At 35.5% G+C, this 17,334-nt stretch overlaps 4 protein-coding genes across 13 annotated transcripts; 2 read left to right on the top strand and 2 right to left on the bottom strand.

Annotated features, from left to right (window-relative positions):
- Positions 1-103: 103 nt before the first annotated feature.
- Positions 104-2,238, bottom strand: Obp10 (odorant binding protein 10). 5 transcript variants are annotated; one of them, XM_012293921.2, is made up of 6 exons: positions 1,411-1,983; positions 1,016-1,103; positions 881-933; positions 663-807; positions 385-449; positions 104-314 (listed from the first exon to the last, which is right to left on the bottom strand). In XM_012293921.2, exons 1-6 carry the CDS (start codon positions 1,477-1,479, stop codon positions 297-299), a joined length of 438 nt encoding a protein of 145 aa, XP_012149311.2. In that variant the 5' UTR covers positions 1,480-1,983; the 3' UTR covers positions 104-296. The 5 variants fall into 5 exon arrangements, with proteins under 5 accessions (XP_012149311.2, XP_012149310.2, XP_076398480.1 ...); XM_012293920.2 differs by having other exon boundaries at positions 651-807; positions 1,411-1,771; XM_076542365.1 differs by having other exon boundaries at positions 104-449; positions 651-807; positions 1,016-1,243; positions 1,411-2,238.
- Positions 2,239-2,364: 126 nt separating this feature from the next.
- Positions 2,365-6,425, top strand: LOC100876218 (uncharacterized). Its single transcript, XM_003706867.3, has 8 exons — positions 2,365-3,304; positions 3,385-3,796; positions 3,924-4,192; positions 4,291-4,708; positions 4,786-5,259; positions 5,348-5,598; positions 5,674-5,927; positions 6,027-6,425. The coding sequence occupies exons 2-8, from the start codon at positions 3,683-3,685 to the stop codon at positions 6,341-6,343; spliced, it is 2,097 nt and encodes a 698-aa protein (XP_003706915.2). The 5' UTR covers positions 2,365-3,304; positions 3,385-3,682; the 3' UTR covers positions 6,344-6,425.
- A 719-nt stretch (positions 6,426-7,144) lies between these two features.
- Positions 7,145-9,342, bottom strand: Bcs1 (mitochondrial chaperone BCS1). Of its 2 annotated transcripts, XR_001097093.2 has the most exons (8): positions 9,073-9,342; positions 8,808-8,999; positions 8,532-8,671; positions 8,270-8,464; positions 7,967-8,200; positions 7,728-7,898; positions 7,294-7,642; positions 7,145-7,199 (listed from the first exon to the last, which is right to left on the bottom strand). XR_001097093.2 is itself a non-coding variant. In XM_003706866.3 (7 exons), exons 1-7 carry the CDS (start codon positions 9,201-9,203, stop codon positions 7,425-7,427), a joined length of 1,281 nt encoding a protein of 426 aa, XP_003706914.1. In that variant the 5' UTR covers positions 9,204-9,342; the 3' UTR covers positions 7,244-7,424. The 2 variants fall into 2 exon arrangements, 1 of the variants encoding a protein (XP_003706914.1); XM_003706866.3 differs by lacking the exon at positions 7,145-7,199 and having other exon boundaries at positions 7,244-7,642.
- Positions 9,343-9,469: 127 nt separating this feature from the next.
- Positions 9,470-17,144, top strand: Uggt (UDP-glucose-glycoprotein glucosyltransferase). Of its 5 annotated transcripts, none has more exons than XM_012293926.2 (25): positions 9,470-9,624; positions 10,042-10,252; positions 10,317-10,552; positions 10,616-10,798; positions 10,870-11,042; positions 11,173-11,368; positions 11,465-11,678; positions 11,757-11,977; positions 12,061-12,282; positions 12,385-12,743; positions 12,827-13,070; positions 13,149-13,349; positions 13,420-13,678; positions 13,773-13,881; positions 13,967-14,152; positions 14,221-14,427; positions 14,496-14,888; positions 15,061-15,075; positions 15,330-15,507; positions 15,581-15,763; positions 15,870-16,145; positions 16,205-16,321; positions 16,403-16,544; positions 16,645-16,728; positions 16,814-17,144. In XM_012293926.2, exons 1-24 carry the CDS (start codon positions 9,601-9,603, stop codon positions 16,680-16,682), a joined length of 4,587 nt encoding a protein of 1,528 aa, XP_012149316.1. In that variant the 5' UTR covers positions 9,470-9,600; the 3' UTR covers positions 16,683-16,728; positions 16,814-17,144. The 5 variants fall into 5 exon arrangements, with proteins under 5 accessions (XP_012149316.1, XP_012149314.2, XP_012149315.2 ...); XM_012293924.2 differs by having other exon boundaries at positions 10,006-10,252; XM_012293929.2 differs by lacking the exon at positions 9,470-9,624 and adding an exon at positions 9,629-9,769.
- The last annotated feature ends 190 nt before the right edge of the window (positions 17,145-17,334 follow it).

Below are 17,334 nucleotides of genomic sequence, written 5' to 3'. Positions count from 1 at the left end.
TCTCCCTTTGTCCTCTCCAATGATCACAACGATGACCACAACGATGAACGCAACGAAGAACGTCGTCAAGGAGTAGTAAAACGAGAATAATTTAAGAGACGAATAATTGGTAAACTTTTTCGTTTATTAATTTGACATGTACAAAGACTCGTTTACACTTGTACGAATACGAATACGATTACGGTTCCATACATGGTAAAACATCGTGAACCAAACCATTTAGCGAGACATTTTCTCGAGCACCGTTTTCTCTTTGGTTTCGTTTCTCCTTTGTTCCGAACAATCCCGATGACACGTTAAAATAGATAATAGGTCTAGAATAAGAAGAGAATTCTCCGTAGACATCGGAACCATTATCCGTCGAAGGAAGACGAAAATACTTACCCGCGGGGATGCTTTCGCGTAACATTTGTTGAACGTGTAAGCGTACTCGCAGTTATCGCCTTTGGCTGAAAGGATCGTTCGAATTATCGATTATCGAGCAAAACGATCGCGCTCGATTCGATGGATCGCACGTAACGCGAAAGAGCCAACGAAACGTTACCAATAAATATGTGCTTGGTTGCAGGACACAATATTTGATTCTGATTCGGAAACGTTTGATCGATCGATCGATCGGACGAGAATAATACAAAATGTACTATAGATACCCAAATATTTACCGATCCCCTTGCACTCGCTGATCGCTTTCTGAACTTCTGCCCTAAAAGCCGGTATTCTTTGAAAAAATGTTAGCATGCCGTTCAAGCTGAGCTCTCTTTTGTCGTCGACCAACCCAAATTGTTCCCACAGGCAGTACATGTAACACTACGGATCAAAGATCATCGTTATTTTTTTTTCTCTATCGAAAATCGTACACGTAATTCGCGACGGTATCTACCTTTAGTTGCCGCCTCTCCGGCCACTCGCCGTTCCTTACCGCCTCTATATCCACTGAAACAACGAAGAAATCAGAGTTAATTCGAGCTTCGATGCGCCCGACGATTTGATCAGCCGTGGAAAGAAAAGATCATACCTGTCGCCACTCCAGTCTGCGTTTGACAAGCGTTCACAACGCTTGCCGCGGTCGCGATCATCTCATCGGAAACGAAACTCGGTCGTGTCTACGAAATATCGTCGCTTTATTCGATATCGAATCGGATCGTCGCAAATATCGAACTAGATTCGTTGCATGCAACGCGTTCATCTTTCTTGAATCGATGCGCGTAACTCCCGATATTTGTTTTCCGAAATTGGATCGGAGCTTTGCGTTCAAAAGAAAAGTATAGATTTAGTAAATTAAAAGATAAAAAAAGTTACAAACTTGAGGATAAACGATAGGAAAGAATAAAAAAATAAAAGAGGAGAAAACGACCAGAAAACGGTATGACGTTGTTTCAAAGTCATTGAAAAAAAAATGACGGTACATACCCCGCAAAGAACGATCGGCAGTTGAATGAAAAAGAGGAGCATCAACGGTACAATTACCAACATGCTCATGATTTATTTCCGATTTTTCGTTTCCGCGACTCGTAATCGATGTTCTCGGAAAACCGTAAGAACGTTGCTGTACGCTATTCGATCTCGAAACGATATCTTCGAGCGCGAATATCCGGAAATTGATCCAGCTCCCTCGACTACTACCTGGAGCTCGGGGCGGAAACTACGGTGAAACGGGTCGGTGGTCGGTGGTCAGTGGTAGGTAGACGGTGATGTCGACGAACGCGAGGGCGCGACTGAACCTTTATGTTGCGTTGCACTGATCGACCGGCCAACGGGCAGATCAGTTACAACAACCACTACGAACAGAATATGAAACGAAATACCGCGCGAAATGCGCTCATTTTTCGATTCTGAACTTTATCCGATCGATCGATCGCTCGCGTTTCTCCCACTCCTTACACTCCTCACATCGAAACAATTTACCAGTTACTTAACGTCGCGACTGACAAAGTTGACGTAACCGTTCGATTACTGTACACGCGAAACATCGAACATGATTTCGAAGTCGACGTTGAAATTCTTTTCGAATCAACGATCGAGGGTGAACGAACCTTTGAACCTATATAGGCCAGGGTAAACGTATAAACGTACATTTGATTGACGGATGTTACCAGTTTACGATCTGTTCCACGACGCAATCTCTCTTGTCTCCTATACACCCGGCCAATTCAAATATACCGTTTCTTGACTATTCGTTAACCTTTTACGATCGCAAAACTATCCTGCTTAATCGCAACATTTGTCTGGTTACTTTTAATTTTTAATACGTTTAAATGAACAATATTTAAAAGAAAGATTGATCGTGCTTAATACGTTTTTTTTTTTTCAAAATGTAGAGCGCGTATTGTTAGACAAAGTTAATAAAATAACGTTTCTTTCGTCGAGTATCTCTACTAAATTTCGTACTCAATTTTTATTTAATTCATGAATTGCGAGCGCTATAATATGGGCACTTTTATGGGTCAATACAATTCCGGCGAAGGTGGGCGAACGTATCCGAGCTAACCCTTTAAAACGCGGTCTTGTCGGTCGTACAGTCACTCGTTAAAATAATTGACCAGTATGGTTCTTGGCGAATAGAATATTTCTTTCATTCTGAGATACGTAACTAAAATCATGACTCAAACGAGTAAAGACATAATTCTCACGAAATTTTTATATTTTGTTAAATATCAACGGGTACAAATACACGGTACAAATTTTAGTTTGACATAACCTTTTAATATACTGTACTTCTCCCGCTATTCGTATGTACGTACAGTCAGCTGATTTGCTATTGACAATACGCGAGCATGGTTTGTTAGGATGGATAAACGTACGTATTCGAACAAATTCGCCAAACAATATGTTTTATTGCTCAATTATTAGATTTTATTACCACGAAAACTAACATCGTGCGATTTTTTCGATAGTAAAACGGTTTCTATAGACTGTACGGTCGATGACACGATTAGTACAGTCTCACCGAATTAATATTGACGATGCTGTCCTCTTTTCCTTAAAAGTTTTTCAACTTACGATATCTCGACTCCTCGCTAACACTTTATACAATTATATTGGATCTCATTTAACATTTCTCTATATAAGAAAAATAATTTGGAAGCGATGCTAACACAAAAGTGGATTCGCGAAAGACAAAGCGAGGACAAAAGAATTTCGACGGACTGTACAACCGAAGTTGTATTGACTGCAACGTTTTCTTCGAGCGAGTGCATTTTGTCAAAATCCAGACATACAAGGTGTATGAACGGTGAAAATACAAGGTGTCGTCGATGCGGTATAATATTCTATGAACGATTACGATTGAAAGAAGATTGCCAAGGTGAAATTTTTTAACGAAATCTAGTTCGTTGCAATGTCCAATTCCATTCCGTTGACGCTAAGATTTCGATCTGTTTCTAGCACGATACGATGCCACAAACGAGAATGAAATTCTTTTTGGAACATGTTTACGATGGGATTTTAATCATCAAATGAGATGATTGCACGGGTTCTGGCAATTCGAAAATCATGAGATAGGAAAAAAATTGTAGCGAATTAATTAAAATTTCGAAAAACTTTCTGATAGATATTGTCATTGTCACGTGACCCATCCTATTCTTACGTCACTTTTCGCGTAAAATTTAAAAATTTTCACGAATCTTTGCTACTTGATTTTGTAATATTTTTCCGTGATAAATCGGTCGTAAGCTAAAATAAAATGGGAAAGACAAGAGGAGTACACGAAACAACGCCGGAATTAAGAAATCGAATGGTGGGCATGTACGAAGCCGGTTTAGGTTTAAGAGAAATTGCGGCAGCCGTAAATTGTTCGGTAAGTGTATTTCACTAAATTTGTACGAATGAAGAGACTGCTTGTTTTATATGTATGGTTATAACAAATTTTCATCATTTTCTAAGTTACAAAATGTATCCCTTTTTTAACTATTTTACTATTTTAGCAACGTACAGTGAAAAGATGGTTAAATAGATTTGATAAAGAAGGTACAGTTGAAACTCGTGAACGATGTGGACGTAAAAGAGCCACAACTGCAGAGCAGGACGAAGCAATTGTACGATTAGCTACGCAAACACCAATAACAGCCGCAAAGGCTGTTCTTCCAGCTTTAGGACTAACTTGCTCCGTAGATACTATTCGTGAGAGGCTTCATAAAGCTGGAATCCATAACTGGAGTCCTTCGCGGAAGTATATGCAAAGAATTCCGCTTGGGTGGGTATTTAAATGTTAATCGCATTAAACAGAAATGTTAAAATTATTGGTTTATCGCGATTCAACATATTCTATATCAATGGATGTCTTATTTGCAGCGATACAGATGGTACTGCTATTCAGCAACCTGTATGGAGGCCCACTGGAACACAGTTAGGAAAAAAAAAATCTTCCAAGGACTCTAATAAAAATGACAAAAATACTTGTAATGTCAAAAAGAAAAATCCTCCAAGGAAAATTAGAGCCAAAGATATATATGTTGGAGATGGGGCACCATTAGAAAACGTGAAGCCGCCTAATGAACAAGAATTTATGTATTCTCAGCAAAATGCTCAACAGTCTCGAGCTAACGAAATTCAAGCAACATCCCAACAGTCTTTATCTCAGAATCAAACGCAATTTGGTAATGCTCTGAGTTTAGCTCAGCAAACGCAGCCTATTTATCAACATCCTGATTTAAATATTTCTCAAAATTGGCCGTTAGATTTAGTGCAAGGAAGTCATCACTATCCACAGGTGTGTACATACAAAACATAATTTCTTTTCACGAATATTTTTAATAAGTTCCTTAATTTTAATCTTCTGCATTTTAGGGTCAAACAAATCCAATATCTCATGAATCCTCTTCGCAACACGATTTGCATGCTCAGCAAGACCAACAACAACATCATGTACAACAAGTTCAGCAAGTACAACAAATAATTACAAATCAAACCCACGATCTTGATCAACGACAAAGGCATGTTCAAGTAGACGTCCAACAGCAACATCATCACGAACATTTACATTCTCAACTAACTAGTCCACAAATCAGTACGAATTTAGCTTCCGATAATTCTAATTCCTGTAGTTCTCAAGATAATAATCAGTCTTCTAGCAGTGAATCTAAACAAAACAAAGATACGTCGAAAGAAAGTAGCGAGGTAAATGAACGACAGAAAAGGAAAAAGAAAGGTGGAAAAGCAAAAGGAACTTTGGAAACCAGCGTTGAAATACGAAATCGTATGATCGGAATGTCCGAGGCGGGTTTATCTACGTTGTCTATCGCGCTCGCAATCGACAGATCGGTAAGAAGAAACATGTTCGTCTTGACGGATTCACGTATTTAACACCATCTCGAGGATAGCCGTATACGCAATACTCGTTATTAAATAGGAACGTACCGTTAAAAGATGGTTAGAACGTTGGCATAAAGAAGGCAATGTCCAAACCAAGGAAAGAAAGGGCCGTCGACGAATTACAACTAAAGAACAAGACGAGGCAATTGTCGCTATGGCTACTCAACAACCATTAACTGCAGCTAAACACGTTGCGCCGGCTCTCGGATTGAAATGTAGCGTAGACACGATCAGAGAAAGACTTCACAAAGCTGGTATACATAGTTGGAAGCTTGGGAAGAAACAGGGGTTGGTATTAGAGGAGGAGAAGAAAAGAAAGCTGTTTATCGATACAAACAATGACCGAGCTTTCGACTATTTTAGAGAAGGAAACGCTGTACACACGGTACATCTTTGGCAACCTAGTGGGAATCGACCAAATAAACCGAAGATACCTGGTGAAAAGAAGAAGAGGTCAGGTAGTGGTAAAAGGCGCGACCAATCGTCTAGTAGCATTCAAAGACGATCATCTACTAGAAAAAAGAAACTCGAACCCAACCCGATGAAAACGGTTCCACCGCCAGCTGATATACTACCAGAACAATCAGCTGCTTTACCGTTTCACAATCCTGCAACAAGTAAGCTTCTATTGTTTTCATATATTCATAACATTATAATTGTATTCCGTGTTTTATACGATGAGAACTAATCGATGATATTAAAATACCACTTCTTAGTGGCAAACTATGTTTCAGGTTCTAACATAATGCAATCTGTACATAACATTCCTGGACCTCCTCCACCACTTGTTCAACCTCAACCACATCCACCAACAGGTCCTCCTCCACCAGCACCCCAATCGATGCAACCAATGGGCTCTATGATGCAACAAAGGCCCGATTGCCGATTAGCACCACCTATTGTACCACCTGTATCGGGCCAAGGAAACACCGGTGTTGCTTATCCGTCGTGTATGGTTGGAAGCAATAGTCATACAGGACACATGGAACAATCTGATCCTTTAAATTATGAACCGTATATTTGGAGCTTTTAAGCACAGAATGCCTGGATCTCACTAATCAATTGTACATTATAAAATCACAATTTCAGCATATTATATCCTTCTGATTTTTAAATTTTTACTTTTTCTATCAAATGGTATGAAACTTTTCTCAACTATTCTAATATCCTACGTTGTTATACCGTATGTGATGATATTATACAGATTCCTATACACTGCTTTTATACAAATATTTTTAATATCTTCAAAGTTGATAGAAATGGAAGAGAACAGTTCAAAAATATACATACTTACGTACTTATATAAGTCGAACATCGTCAAGCAAGTAACAATCCCTAGTGATCAGGTAAGTAAATATAATTAAAAAAGACTTCCAGTTAAATTTAATATATTTTCATGATTGCGCGTAGTATCTCTTGAAATATAACAGTTTAAGATTACTACTAAAAGATCTCAATATTGTATGTTAGAAATATTCAGTAGCATATGAAGCTAGACAAAAGAGAATGTACAATTTTTAACTGATAGCAGAAGAATTTATGTTTAGCCCTTCTTCCTTAAATAAGTTAGTCGAATTATATGTAAAAAGAATAATCTTTAATTTAAAGTACAAGTTTTTATAAAACGCAGTTTCTTATATTCCAAGAATATTCGAAAAGAATTACAAAGATCTAAAAGATGTACATTTTAAATGATATTGATTGAATTTATTTAAATGTCTTAAGAAACGTATCGATATTATGTAAATATACAAAGTGGACTAATCTCAACTATTGTCGTAAATTTAATTACCTTTTTCTTTTTAGATGAAGTTGGTTAAAAATATGAAATCGCTTTTGTTTTTACTTTTTTTTTAATGGGTTGACATCTTTTTCGTGCGTGACAGTGGCTGCCGAGATAAAGATACGAAATGAATAAACTCAAAGATAAACGTAAGTTTCTATCAATTCCTTATAATATCTATGATCGACCATCACACTTACAATTTCGTAATTTAACAGCAAAATGTGCAAATAGTCATCGGATGTATAATCATTGCAAATCATAATTTCTGATCATTATATTTGCCATGAATCTTCATATTTATTACTAAACTATTTAATAATTGATCTTATCATGTAAGCTCCCATATGTGTGAAACATTTTTTAATACACTATCGGGATCATTTTTGTAAAACATAAAGAATCCTTGAATTTGTGCAGGACTAACGTTTCTTTTCTGTGATGTTATGTTTTCTGCAAACTGTTTAGCAAGTTGAGTCGCTTCGTTATTTCCATCACTTTTATAAAATCTCAAAAACATTTGTTCTACTTGTTTTTCACTACACCAGCCTGAAACAGAGTAAACATGTTGCTAGCTAAATACTATAAATATTCTGTACATATCGTGTTATAACATATTTTTTTATGTACATACCTATATATTCTTTTACGTCCACTCTACCCGGCCTAACTAGAGCAGGGTCCAGTCTTTCAAGGTAGTTAGTTGTCATAAAAAGTATTCTTGCTTCGGTAGAAGCAACACCATCTAAACAATTTAATAAGCCGCTGAAAGTAACTCTGTTCAAACCGGCATATGCAGCCGAAACTGTAATAAAAGGTATATATTATTTAATGTCGTATTTTCAATGTCCTTTTGTAAAATTTACAATCTACCTTCTTTAGACTCTTCTCTGCTAACAAATGCAGCATCAATGTCTTCTAATAGTATAATAGTCTGTTGAGGAGCCACAGCCAATAAATGATTTAATCTGTCATCCGTTAAACCTCGTTCCGACAGATTTAAGACGCATATACCTCGTTCTAGTTCACCCGCTAACGCGGTAATAAATGACGATTTACCGCAACCTGGAGGTCCATACAATAAGTAGCCCCGTCTATACGGAATTCCTGCATAATTAACAAACATTTGTTGTAATTTTCTTATAAAATTTGTAACTTAAAGTGTCATTCACATACCCCGATCACTATACCAAGAATGATTTTGTATAAATTCACGACAATCGTTTATTATTCTTTCCGCGATTCCTGTATCTAGAACAACCGATTCTAATGGTCTGCGATTCTTAGGATGTCCAAATTGTCTCCACTCGCTTCCCATTGCTGTATACATTATAGTTTTGCCTTCATGTTTTTTCAAGGCCATTTGCCTGGCTATAAAAAAATTCCTTTGTAATATTATTTACAATGAATAATAATTATATTTAACAAGAAAGTTCACCTTCTTCTAAAATGTTAAAATATATGCTTTTATCCCTTCCAAACGCAGTGAGCTGTACAGTTTCCCATGGTATACCCATTTGTATATCTAATGTCTGCTGTTCCCTAGTTCGTTCTACTTTTATCCAATTCCCTTCATACCTGTTTGAATGGTACAGTATTACATATCATTTTCATTAATGTTTCAATATATCTAATTATTACTAAAACCATTATATATTTTACGCTGTAACAATAACTTGAGGTATCGGAGCCATAAAGTACAGTTATTTCTAACCTAAGGAAATGTGTTCCAATACTTGGTATGAAATCATATCTAGTTTTTATGTGACCTGTATCTTTTTGCTCGAAACTTGTTTCAACAGAAAGATGTTGTGTTTCCTTTGCACCCTTATATGTAATCCACTGCAACAGCCATTGGTAACTTTTGTCACGGCAGGGAACTTCTAAAGTAATCATATAATGTCGTCTGCATTCATAAATAAATAAAATATAGTACTATATAAGATTCTATAGTAATGTAATTTCTATAAAAATAATACCTGAATAAGAGTATTCCTGTATGCATTCCCTTTCGCAATAAAGCTGCTCCAGCTCCTAATCCAAAAAGGCCAAAGCCAGCTCCAAAATACGGATTATCGGATAAAGTGTGTATATAATCTATTATAGTCATGATTCAAAGCTGTTCTTTTTTATTGTAATGTTGAAGAAATTAAAACACTTTTATATACGTTTTTACTTATGTAGTATTCGCAATATTTAAATACTTATTTTGCACAATATTTACGTTTTTAGTTCGTATCAAGTTTAAGGTATTATAAGTACAAAACATTATAACAATCTATTTCTGAACTTCTCGAATAAATTGTACATATTTATATATATACACTAAAATTCTCCATTATTCTTTATTTTCATTGATATACAATAATTATTTCAAGAATTTGTAAAACTTATTACCTGCTATCATACACGCGTATACAAGTGTGTCGAATGTCTGAGTGTGATAATTACCGGTAGGTGCGCTGCATGGATTGCCTACCATCATTATCCACGTTTCCTTCAATAATATGAGTTTTATAGTAAATTTAAAAGTACGTAAATTATATAAAATGAGCTTGTTTCATGTACAATACGATTGCAAAAATTCTTAATGATATTGTTACCGTTATTTATATGCATTTCCGACGATTTTATTGTCTCGTTTTATCAATATTGTAGTGGTTATTGTGAAACGCGGTTTGTATAACTTTCGAATTGTTTCAATACAATACAGTATTCGTAGAATATTGTAACAATGAATGTTGATTTGTAATAAATACAATTGGAACTTCCGTTTACTCGATTTTATTAAAAACATATATTTTTGCTTTTCTAAAAACTTGAAGCAATTATAATGTTATAATATTTTCGTGAAACATACTTTTGAAGTTTTTTAGTAATTTTATGGACATATTTTATATTTTCATTTACAGTTTTACTATTATCAGCAATCTTCGTATTGTTCACAGATGCAATTGATTATATTGTTTTATTTCCTACTCCTTTGTTCGACGCATCTTAAAGCAGACAAAAGGATAAACAAATATGTGACTACCGTAATAGATGCAAAGTGGAGAGAAACACCCTTAATTCTTGAAGCTGCAGAATATCTAAACGATGAAAATCCAAATTATTTTTGGAAATTTATAGATACTTTTGCAAATCGAGATTTAAGAAATGGTAATTTTAAGTTAATTCAACTTTATCTTCTAGAACCACGTAATCTTACATTTTTTGTCCATAGTTACAGCACGAGAAAGTTATGATATCATTATTGAATTTGCTGAAAAATATTTGTCTCCTTCAGAAATAGCATTGCTTAAACTAGGATTATCTTTACGCATTTATTCAGCACGCGTTGAAATGTTTAATCAAATGGCAGAAAACAAAAATGTTTCTGTATTTAATTGTTATAATGTGGTGAACATTGGTGGAGTACTTACTTGTTCATTAGAGGAATTAGAAAACTTAATTGATAAGGTATATATGGTATAAATTATGTTTATGCGATACATGTTATACACGTTTATTTATTTATTATAGGAAACTTGGCCAAAACCTGACACTTACAGTATAGATCACCGTTATCATACATCTCAACAATCTGAAAAAGTTATTATATTATATGGTCAAGTGGGAACACCTCAATTTTCAAGTTTTCACAATGCATTGAAACATCTTGCTGAAACTAAGGGGATCAGTTACATTTTACGACACTATTTGAAGGTGTTATTATAACATTTAATGAAAGTAACACACGTACAATATTCCAACATTAATTTTCATAATGTTTATAGGACAGAGAAGGAAAAAATGTACGTTTGTCAGGATATGGGGTAGAATTGCAAATGAAATCTACAGAATACAAAGCAACAGATGATTCAGATATTAAAGACAATGCTGACAAAGATTCAGAAATGGCAAATGATAATATAGAAGAAATAGATGGAATTAATTTTATGACTTTGAAGTAAGGTGGTTACATTCCTAATGTATCTCTTGCTGTAATGTCTATTTAGTATAGACATATAGAAAGTACATTTTTAATTCTGTATCAGTATTAGCGGATGTGTTAGTACAGTATCATTGAATTATTTCAGGAATTTGTATCCCGATAAGCAAGTAGAATTAGACAAATTACAGACTCACTTGCTCGAGAGTAGTCATGAAATTGGTGCTTTAAAGGTATGGCAATTCCAAGAATTAAGTCATCAAGCAGCCGAGAGAATAATGAATTCTCCTACAAACGAAGCTATTAATGTTTTAACAGATATTTCTCAGAATTTCCCAATGCAAGTAAATATTCGCTTTACAGTATAATAAATATTTTGTATTTTTCATAGTTTATTAATTTTGTTTCATTAAATGATGAATTGTTATTCTTGTTTGAAGGCAAAATCTTTAATCAGAACAAAGGTAAATAGTGAGATGAAGAAAGAAATGAAACTCAATCAAGCAATATTTTCTACAAGTTTAAACATACAACCCACGGATACTGCACTCTTCATTAATGGACTGTTTTTCGATTTGGAGGCTATAGACGTACTCAGCCTATTGGAATCGTTAAGAAGCGAATTAAGAGTAATGGAATCCCTTCGTAAAATCGGTACAATCAGCGTGCCTACCTTGAGATTATCGTATTAGACATTGATGAATATCATAACATTGGACCTTCCATTTATAGGATTTAGTAATAAAAAGATGAGTAAATTATTAGCTTTAGACTTATCCACTAACATGGATAAGCAAGAATTTGCAATGGACATAAGAGATTCGGCCATTAATTGGGTTAACGATATTGAACAAGATTCGGCATATGCAAGATGGTCACCATCATTAACAGAATTACTGAGACCAACTTTTCCTGGAATGCTTAGAAATATTAGGAGAAATTTGTACAATTTGGTTCGTAGACCATCCATTAATCATTATTGTATTTACTTAGTTAAAACGCATAAATTAAAAAAAAAAAAAATGCATTTCAATAGGTACTCATGGTCGATCCCTTGAGTAGAGAATCGACGCCGCTGATAACTTTAGCACAATCCTTGTATTTACATTCCGCGCCGTTACGAGTAGGTTTTGTTTTCATAACGAATTATGACACTTCTATAACTGGCTTGACAGATGCTAGTATTGCAGCCAATAATGTATACCACTACTTTGCGGAAACAAAAGGATCAGAACATGCTTTACAGTTTTTAATAGACGTAAGACTTTACGGTATTTGATTTTTTTGTTGCAGATATTATGAATATATGTATATGTGTAATAGAAAAATTGATAATATTGATATTGATATTGTATTGTAGTTAGGAAATTACATCAAGCCAGACGGAGCAACCGTAGAAGATGTAAAGAAAGCTCTAAGATCACAAGATTCGTCGGCTAACGTGAATTATATCCTCGGAGAAGAATCGGAATATGATATTGGACGACACTTGGCTAGTGATTTCGTTAAACGATCTGGTTTTAAGAAATTTCCTCAAGCTCTATTAAACGGTGTACCCTTGTCTTCCGATGTATTGAACGCCGAGTCTTTTGAGGAAGCTGTTCTATCCACTATTATGTCACAGACACCTGCACTACAGAAAGCAGTTTACCGAGGAGAAATAACCGAAGGAGATGACGTAGTCGATTATATTATGAATCAACCAAATGTTATGCCCCGGTAAAAATTTTTGATTTAACATTTTAACATAATCTTTATAGTTTATTGCAAGTCATCGACACACTTTTATTTTCTTAACTTAGTTTAAACGAACGAATATTAAAGTCAGAAAAACATACCTGGTTGAATTTAATTGGTACTCTACCAAACGACGAAGAATATACTAAGTGGAGTCCTGAAGATTTGTCTACGTGGTTAATGACCAAACTGAATTATTTATTTGTACCGCGTCGTACGAACGTACATCATTTGTACACCTTTTGGATCGTGACAAATTTAAACGATGCAAAGGGCAGACAGTTATTACGCGAGGCCTTTGAGTACATAGTAAGTAATTAATGCTATAACTTGGTGGCAAGAAAGCAGATGTTTTATTAAAATTCAAATGAAAATATTGTAATTTAGGAGTCAAACGCAGATGTCAGGATTACCATAATAATTAATCCAGCCACTGATACCGATAATGCTGTTAATGCAATCGATATCAATCGAATAGCATTGACTGCAATAAATGTTCTCCCCACAGACAAGGCTCTGCATTTTGTTCGTAATATAATCAAAGAGGATGTTGTTACCGATATTATTAGTGGTAAATTTGATATACAGGTAATATTTTTTGAAAAATTACCGATTTCAAAAGAGCAGCAGACATATTACATTGATATTTATAAATTAGGAAGAGGCTGTAAAAGAAAAGTTGCAACAAGAAACAGAGGAATTATCTGTACACCAATATTATGTTAAGACCGTATTAAAGTTAGCAAAAGGAGTCACTGCGATCGTATGTAACGGACGATTAATTGGTCCTTTAGACGAAAACGAAGAATTTACAAGCGAAGATTTTTCGTTGTTGGAAAGATTCAGTCAGAGTAGTTATGGCGACAAATTGTTTAAAAAGTTAATAAAAGGACAATTATTAGAAGACGACGAATATGGTACGAGAAATAATTTATGAAAATTTATCCGTACGCGGTGATTCAGGAAGTAGAGTTTAGAACTATAACATTATTATAATTATTTTTCATACAGAAAAGAGCGAAATCACGGATGATATGATAATGAAAATTACGTCATTATTAGTGTCGCACCCCCAAACTCGTGCCCGATTCGATGTTCCTTTTCACGGTGACGAGTACAGGTAAGCAGTACAAGTTGCCGTATAAATTGCAGAAAATTTACGAATAAATACGAGTTATCAAATAACTCGTAATATTTATTTTTAGTGCCATAAAAATTCCAACGACAAATCCCGACGAAGTGGCATTTAATTTAATCGCCATCGTGGATCCCGTATCGCGCGGTGCCCAAAAATTGGGTCCAATTTTGAAAACATTACAACAGTCTTTAAATTGCGACATCAAAGTGTTTTTGAATTGTTTAGACAAGAACAGCGACATGCCATTGAAAAGGTAAATTTCATGAAAGGAGATATTAATTTAGTAATCAATTTATTTAATGCGCGTTTGTAATTTTGTAGTTTTTATCGATTCGTATTTGAACCTCAATTACAATTCAATTCCGATGGTCATATAAATGGAGCCATGGCGAAATTTACAAAACTGCCTACATCTTCTCTTTTGACTCAATATATCCATGCGCCAGAAAACTGGTTGGTGGAAGTGGTTCGAAGCATTTACGATTTAGATAACATTAAATTGGACAATGTAGCGATGGGAGTGCATAGGTAAGAATCAGCGTCTAAAAGAAAACCCAACCTATGCAAACCGTGTTCATGTTACTCGTTTTTTACAGCGAATTCGAATTAGAGCATTTGCTGCTTGAAGGTTACTGTTTCGAAGCGGTGATGGGAAGTCCACCGCGAGGATTACAAATCACGTTAGGAACAGAGAAACGTCCGTTAATGGTAGACACTATAGTGATGGCAAACTTGGGATACTTTCAGTTAAAAGCAAATCCAGGAGAATGGATTTTGCGTTTGCGACATGGAAGATCGGCAGAAATATACGATTTTACTACTGTCGGTGGTCAGGACGTTGTACAGAAGGGCAACGAGGTGAAAGTTGTTATAAGTTCTCTAAGAAGTCACGTATTGAAAATCAAAGTATCGAAGAAACCGGATAAAGTTGAAATGGATCTTCTATCGGAGGATGACAAAAGTTCTGGCTTATGGAACTCTATTTCTAGGTACGTGAAATTTTTTCTTCGCTCTCGTAATTGAGATAATGAATGTTACATGGATTGGTAATTTGAAATTTTTCGCTATTAACAATGAGTAAGTATACGTAGTATCTTTTTAGTACGTCATTCAGTGATCCTCTAACCTTAATTTTCTACTTATTCTCTCTCTCTTTTTTAGCTTTTCCAAATTTTGGTAAGCTTCCCACAACTATTTAATCGTCATAGCCTATTGTAGCATATACTCGCCACGATATGAAAAATAATACTCTTATCGCATCTTAAAGAAGCGTTGTTTCGTAACGTGTTCGTACCGGACGTTGCATTATAAAATACAACGATTCTTACTAGAAAGATTACGAAAGAAATGATTTTATTATTCATTTCTACGATTCAATGTTATTATTAACAGGATTATCGTTATTGTTATTATTATTTTCTTTTAATTAGGACATTCACCACGTCGGACGATAGCGAAGACATGGACGAGAAGTTGAATATATTTTCCCTAGCCTCTGGTCATTTGTACGAAAGATTTTTGAAAATTATGATGTTAAGCGTGATAAAGCATACTAAAAGTCCCGTGAAATTTTGGTTTCTAAAAAATTATCTTTCCCCAACGTTAAAAGTAAGCGACGATACAATCGATAGATGGATAGCAAACGCGTGATTAACAAATTAATAAATTTCTTTTTTATTAGGACTTCTTACCGCATATGGCAAAAGAATACGGTTTCGAATATGAGCTCGTACAATACAAATGGCCTCGTTGGCTCCATCAACAAACAGAGAAGCAGAGAACTATATGGGGTTATAAAATATTATTCCTGGATGTACTGTTCCCGTTGAATGTTAAAAAGATAATATTCGTCGACGCAGATCAGGTATACTGAATGAAATTAAGTATGACCCTCTAGCGTAGAATAATCATAATCGAGGATAGAGTGTAACACGTTATCCCTGATCCATTGATATATTTGTGCCGCATAGGTTGTAAGGGCAGATTTGAAAGAACTAGCGAATATGGATCTTGGCGGTGCACCATACGCGTACACTCCATTTTGCGACAGTAGGAAGGAAATGGACGGGTTCAGATTTTGGAAACAAGGTTATTGGCGAAATCACTTACAAGGACGCGCGTATCACATCAGTGCACTATACGTGGTGGATTTGAAACGTTTCCGACGCATCGCAGCCGGAGACAGATTAAGAGGACAATATCAAGCGCTGAGTCAGGATCCTAACAGCTTAGCCAATTTAGACCAGGTGCGTACAACGAACAATTACGCTCGATCGGAAAGGTTACTAATAACGCGTCATTACAGGATCTTCCTAATAATATGATCCATCAAGTGACTATCAAAACATTACCGCAAGAGTGGTTGTGGTGTGAAACTTGGTGCGACGACGCATCCAAGAAATACGCTAAAACCATAGATTTGGTAAGCAGAATTTACAAAATCGTCGGTATAGTCGTATCGTACTCTGTACACCATAACGTAATTTGTAATTTTACATCGTAGTGTAACAATCCGATGACCAAGGAAGCAAAATTACAAGCTGCCGTGCGCATTTTGCCAGAATGGGTGGAATACGACGAAGAAATAAAAGCTTTGCAATCGAAGATAGAGAACGAAAATAGACAATTGGAAAAGGAAGCGCATGGTACGTGTATCTAGTGGACGATAATACGCGTATTTTTAGTATATTTCACATTAGGCATGTAATTTTTATTTGCTCATTTTTCTTCCCTTTTTTTCTTTAGAAACATTAGAAGATTCCACGAAACACGAAGAATTGTAAGAACAAAACTGGTACAAAGTACAAGAAAGCACGTACGAAAACTAAGGTAATGCAAAATTCTTCGAAAAATTCTTCTATACTGGTTTTAAGTATTGGTTGTTACTTTCGTATAATTTTGTATGTTATATTAGTATACACAGCGAAAGAACACAGAGTTGACTAAAACAGAAAGAAGACTGTAAAACAAAGTTTCACGCATCACCGCTCCAAGCAACCTTTTATGCAACACGAATAAAAAACATACACCGCGAGAGTCGAATGTTACGCGAGTAAGCATGAAACGGAATCTGTGCTCGTTGTACGTCGTACCGTTTGATCGACCGAAAATGAGCGTTGTCGTTGGTAATGTATCGGGATTAATTGTACAGGTGAAATTATGTTTACACCGTTTATGTAACGGTGATTTTGTATCGTCTACTTTGTGATTGCCATAAGAAATAAACTTGTAACGTTTGTAAATTACCTCTAATCGATAAATCGATACACGTATATCACCGCTGGACCAACATTTCGCGCGAAAAGAAAAAAGATGGGTTTCTTCGCTCGCCAATAAACGAACGTTTGACTTTTAAACGGAATTGTTTCTACCCAATGAAACATTAGATCCACTGTTTCAGTAAGTACTCGACGCGAACGTCTCGGCTTGCACACG

Source organism: Megachile rotundata, chromosome 2, assembly GCF_050947335.1.
Source record: "Megachile rotundata isolate GNS110a chromosome 2, iyMegRotu1, whole genome shotgun sequence".
In the NCBI taxonomy this organism is placed as follows: Eukaryota; Metazoa; Arthropoda; class Insecta; order Hymenoptera; family Megachilidae; genus Megachile; species Megachile rotundata.
This window is presented reverse-complemented; position numbering and strand designations above follow the sequence as displayed.

Bases quoted from the DNA above. Each gene is read 5' to 3' on its own strand.
- Bcs1 (XM_003706866.3), bottom strand. From the start codon at position 9,203: ATGACTATAATAGATTATATACACACTTTATCCGATAATCCGTATTTT. The intron at 8,672-8,807 runs GTTAGAAATAAC...CCATTCAAACAG, and splicing joins ATTGGAACACATTTCCTTAG to GTATGAAGGGAATTGGATAA. The intron at 7,643-7,727 runs GTATGTACATAA...ACTCTGTTTCAG, and splicing joins GGACGTAAAAGAATATATAG to GCTGGTGTAGTGAAAAACAA.
- LOC100876218 (XM_003706867.3), top strand. From the start codon at position 3,683: ATGGGAAAGACAAGAGGAGTACACGAAACAACGCCGGAATTAAGAAAT. The intron at 4,709-4,785 runs GTGTGTACATAC...TCTGCATTTTAG, and splicing joins GAAGTCATCACTATCCACAG to GGTCAAACAAATCCAATATC. The intron at 5,599-5,673 runs GTTGGTATTAGA...CGACTATTTTAG, and splicing joins AAGCTTGGGAAGAAACAGGG to AGAAGGAAACGCTGTACACA.
- Uggt (XM_012293924.2), top strand. From the start codon at position 9,601: ATGAGTTTTATAGTAAATTTAAAA. The intron at 12,744-12,826 runs GTAAAAATTTTT...TTCTTAACTTAG, and splicing joins CAACCAAATGTTATGCCCCG to TTTAAACGAACGAATATTAA. The intron at 16,322-16,402 runs GTAAGCAGAATT...TTTACATCGTAG, and splicing joins ACGCTAAAACCATAGATTTG to TGTAACAATCCGATGACCAA.
- Obp10 (XM_012293918.2), bottom strand. From the start codon at position 1,479: ATGAGCATGTTGGTAATTGTACCGTTGATGCTCCTCTTTTTCATTCAA. The intron at 1,104-1,410 runs GTATGTACCGTC...GATATTTCGTAG, and splicing joins TGCCGATCGTTCTTTGCGGG to ACACGACCGAGTTTCGTTTC. The intron at 450-650 runs GTATCTATAGTA...CGATCCTTTCAG, and splicing joins GGGGATCGGTAAATATTTGG to CCAAAGGCGATAACTGCGAG.